We start from the raw sequence: 4,650 nt of genomic DNA on the forward strand, positions 1-4,650 counted from the left end.
AGAGAGAGAGAGAGAGAGAGAGAGAGAGAGAGAGAGAGAGAGAGAGAGAGAGAGAGAGAGAGAGAGAGAGAGAGAGAGAGAGAGAGAGAGAGAGAGAGAGAGAGAGAGAGAGAGAGAGAGAGAGAGAGGTATAGTGAACTTCAGCTTAACAGTAATCCATGGCTTTACATACTACGGTGTTGGTAGGCCTACATTGTCACCGATTTCCACGCCTACTTCATGCTAGCGTGAGTCTGTTACTTGAGACGTGAAAGGAGGATGTTACGATTGCCTGCACAATAGAATGAGGAGAGAGGATGAAGAGGAAGGGAGGTGAGGTATGCTGAGGATGAGAATGAGATAGATTGTGAAGTCATGTGATATACTGTAGAATATTAAACTCTGATAAGTCTGGTAAATTGTGAACAAGAAATCATGAGATATACAGAAAATTGTGAAACTCCCTTCATTTGAACCTTTTGTCATCATCATCAGGCGTGGAACTAACCGTGAGGTGGCCCCTGAACTGAATGGCAGGCCTGTTTGTCTGAATGGCGGGCCTGGTTGCCTGAATGACGGGCCTGGTTGTCTGAATGACGGGCCTGGTTGCCTGAAGAGTTGGCCTGGTTGCCTGAAGAGTGGGCCTGGTTGCCTGAAGAGTTGGCCTGGTTGCCTGAAGAGTTGGCCTGGTTGCCTGAAGAGTGGGCCTGGTTGCCTGAATGACGGGCCTGGTTGTCTGAATGACGGGCCTGGTTGCCTGAAGAGTGGGCCTGGTTGCCTGAAGAGTGGGCCTGGTTGCCTGAATGGCCGGCTTTGTTGCCTGAAGGGCGGGCCTGGTTGCCTGAATGGCGGGCCTGGTTGCCTGAAGAGCGGGCCTGGTGGCCTGAAGGGCGGGTCTGGTTGCCTGAAGGGCGGACCTGGTTGCCTGAATGACGGGCGTGGTTGCCTGAAGAGCAGGTGTGGTTGCCTGAAGGGCGGGCCTGGTTGCCTGAAGGGCGGGCCTGGTTGCCAGAAGGGCGACTATGAGTTCCTGAAAAGCGGGCCTGGGTGTTTGGAGGGCAGGGTGTCACCGCCGCCTCGGGCCTGGGCGCCTTCACCACCGCGGCCCAGCACCGTATGAGGGGCGCGGGTTGGGGCGCCGCTGTGTAAGTCTGGACCCGTGGACACACTCGCTGGGCCACCGTGCCTGATCCGCGCTTACGATGTCTTCTACGCGTGCCTGAAGGGCGGGTCCGAGTCTCCGGAGGGAGGGCCTGACCGTTTGCAGGGCGGGCCTGAGTCCCCGAAGGGAGGGCCTGACCACATGCAGGGCGAGCCTGACCACATGCCGGGGGGACCTGGGCTCCCGAGGGGAGGGCCTTGCTACATGCCGGGCGGGCCTGAGTCCCTGGAGGCCGGTCCTGACTACTTGCAGGGTGCGTCTGTGTGCCTGAAGGGCGGGCCTGGGTGTGGGGAGGGGAGGGTGTCCCCGCCGCCGCCTCGGGCCTGGGCGCCTTCACCATCGCGGCCCAGCACTGGGTGAGGGGCGCGGGCTGGGGCTCCACAGTGTAAGTCTGGCCTCTTGGTGACACTTTCTGCCCCAGCGTGCCTGATGCGCGCTTACGATGTCTTCTGCGCGCGCCTGAAGGGTGGACTTGACTCTTAAAACCCTGGAACTGAGTCCCTGCAGGTAGGGACTGTGTGCCTGACGGGCGGCCCAGTGTGCCTGAAGGGCGGCCCTGTGTGCCTGAAGGGCGGCCCTGTGTGCCTGAAGGGCGGCCCTGTGTGCCTGAAGGGCGGCCTTGTGTGCCTGAAGGGCGGCCCTGTGTGCCTGAAGGGCGGCCCTGTGTGCCTGAAGGGCGGCCCTGTGTGCCTGAAGGGCGGCCCTGTGTGCCTGAAGGGCGGCCCTGTGTGCCTGAAGGGCGGCCCTGTGTGCCTGAAGGTGGTGCCTGTGTGCCTGAGTGCCTGCAGCGGGTCTGGGTGTCGTCCTGTTGGCCCGTCGCATCTTTGTGCTTCCCTCGGTTCTTCTTGTGGCCGGTCACCAGGGACCATTCGTCGGGGCCGAAGTGCTGCAGGCACTCTTCGGGGATAGGGAAGGCGCCGTCCACCTCCTTGGCCCATGTCTTGGCCGCCACTTCCTTGTTTTGCTTGGCGGGACGAAGCGGATGGGAGGCATCGCTGAGGCTGTCAGGCACTTCCTCCTGACGGTCCTCGACCTTGTCATCCTGAGGGTCCTCATATGGCCGTGAATCTTCGCCTTCCAGAACAGCTGTCACGCTCGCCATCTCTTCTGTGCAGGTTGCACCTTCGTGCAACTTCGTGTCAACTTCAGTGGCGTCCTCAGGCTTCTTCTTCTTCTCCTCCAGAGGTGAGGCAAACTCTGTCTCCTTCTCCTCCTCCTTTTTCTCCACCTTCTCCTCAGCTGATGCAAACACCTCCTCCTCCTCCACCTCCTCTTCAGCCGAGGCAAACTCCGCCTTCTCCTCCTCCTCAGCTGAGGCATATTCCCCCTCCTCCTCCTCCTCAGACGAGGCATACTCCTCCTCCTCCTCCTCCTCAGCCGAGGCAAACTCCGCCTTCTCCTCCTCCTCAGCTGAGGCATACTCCCCCTCCTCCTCCTCCTCCTCAGCCGAGGCGTACTCCTCCTCCTCCTCCTCGGCCGAGGCAAACTCCTCCTCCTCCTCAGGGCCCGCCGTGCACGCCGCAGTGCCCGCAGCGGCCACCGTTTCCCGTGGTCGCCGCGTTCCCCGCAGCGCACACAGCGCCCAGCCAGCAATGCCCGTGAAGAGCAGCACGCAGACCAGCACAAGGTTGCTCGTGAAGGCCTCGTGTTCCTCGTGGGCCAGCACCACCCTAAGCTGAAGGCAGGCGAGGCGCTCCTCCGCCTCCCTCAGGCCCCAGAACACCGTCCACCAGCTGTCATGACCAGCAAGGACGCCGCACTCCCTGAGGGGGTCCCGCGGGGCGGGCAGCACCCAGAGATCGGCCAGGAGCTGGCGCACCTGCCCGACACTCGTGGTGTGCGGCCCCGTGGCGTGCCAGGCGCCGACGGTGTACTGGAGGCTGCGGGAGACACGCGCCGCCTCAAAGGCGGCGCCCACCACCAACCCCGCTGCCCGCAGCAGTACGTTGGAGACCAACGCCTTCGCCGCCTTTTTCATGACTTTGGAGTCGATGTTTACAGTCAACAGTTTGCTTTTGTTGGTCATTCTAATTGTGAATTATTCACTTAGCACAGCAAACGAAGGAAGACCGTCACTTCACAAGAGGGAGCTGGTAACCAGTGGTCTGCACTGGCCGGTGTTCTCACAAAGGAGGAGAACTACAGGGCAGGAAACCAAGACGCACGAGGGGGGGAGGGGGAGGGGGAGGAGAAGGGGAGGGGGAAGGGAAGGGAAGGACGGGGGGAAGAGAGAAAGGAAGGAGGAGGAAGGTAGAGAAAGCAAGTGGAAGGAAGAAGAGAGGGCGATATAAGGGCAAGGATGAATAGAGGAAGTGGTGCAGAGGAGAAGGAGGAGGAGGAGGAGGAGATATTGGAGATTAAGAAAAGGTGAAGCTGCTGGTGTTCTCAGCTTGGCGTTTTTTGGCTTTCGAAGAGCCACTTGGTCACAGAGCAGCCTCCCGAAACGGGCTGCTCCAACAGGGTTCAAGTGGATGCCATCGCCAATGAACAAGTCCGAATCATAGTAAAAACTGTTCCACAAGTTAACGAACTGGACGTTTTCTTGTGAGCAAAGGGACATAAGTCTGTTGTTTGTGCGAAAGGCCTTACTGTAAAAGCTAGATTCGGCACCGATCCTCGGGAGGATTCCTGAGATTATGATGTTACTGGCATCCGTTTTTCGTTTATATTGCTTGATCATGAGGCGGTATGTATCAAGCAGTTACTCAGAACGGGTTGTCCTTACGTCATTTGTGCCCTCGTGAGTGACAGAGGGTGTTTCAGTACGCATTACTCGTGACATCATCGCATCATTGAATTGGATAAAAAATGGGCATGGAAATTAGATATTACTGTGTTAGATGCCTCCGACACTGGGAGTTCGCTCCCACAGGGTCTTGAAAACGCCTCAAAGACCAATCGCTTGTCCTGAGCCTCGATCACGAGATTTTCACAACCCGGCGCTTTTCAGCTACTGTCCTCGTAGTTTTGTCCCATAGAAGGGGGCCGGCGAAGAAGGAGGAGGGGGAGAAGGAGGAGGAAAAAGGACTAACCCTAACTTCCATTTAAGAGAGAGAGAGAGAGAGAGAGAGAGAGAGAGAGAGAGAGAGAGAGAGAGAGAGAGAGAGAGAGAGAGAGAGAGAGAGAGAGAGAGAGAGAGAGAGAGAGAGAGAGAGAGAGAGAGAGAGAGAGAGAGAGAGAGAGAGAGAGAGAGAGAGAGAGAGAGAGAGAGAGAGAGAGAGAGAGAGAGAGAGAGAGAGAGAGGAGGAGGAGGAGGAGGAGGAGGAGGAGGAAAAGGAAGAGAAGAAGAAGAATGAAGAATGAGAAGGAAAATATTAAGAGGTGATATATTCTTCTTGATGTTTCTGGCCAAGAGCGTGACCACAGTCCCACCCACCCCTCTTCCACGCTACCCCTCACACAGGAATAAACACACGCACACAAACACATAAAACAAACAAACAAATAGATAAGTAAGACGTAGAAAGACCCACGTGTACTGCCATCCCGCATCTTATCACAGCAATCAC

The 4,650-nt window shown here is 57.6% G+C and overlaps 1 protein-coding gene across 1 annotated transcript; it reads right to left on the bottom strand.

Annotated features, from left to right (window-relative positions):
* Window positions 1–407: 407 nt before the first annotated feature.
* LOC126999917 (protein SPT2 homolog) lies at window positions 408–3,220 on the bottom strand. Its single transcript, XM_050863078.1, has 2 exons — window positions 708–3,220; window positions 408–539 (listed from the first exon to the last, which is right to left on the bottom strand). The coding sequence occupies exons 1-2, from the start codon at window positions 3,165–3,167 to the stop codon at window positions 483–485; spliced, it is 2,517 nt and encodes an 838-aa protein (XP_050719035.1). The 5' UTR covers window positions 3,168–3,220; the 3' UTR covers window positions 408–482.
* Window positions 3,221–4,650: the final 1,430 nt, after the last annotated feature.

This window comes from Eriocheir sinensis, chromosome 17 (assembly GCF_024679095.1).
Source record: "Eriocheir sinensis breed Jianghai 21 chromosome 17, ASM2467909v1, whole genome shotgun sequence".
NCBI lineage: Eukaryota > Metazoa > Arthropoda > Malacostraca > Decapoda > Varunidae > Eriocheir > Eriocheir sinensis.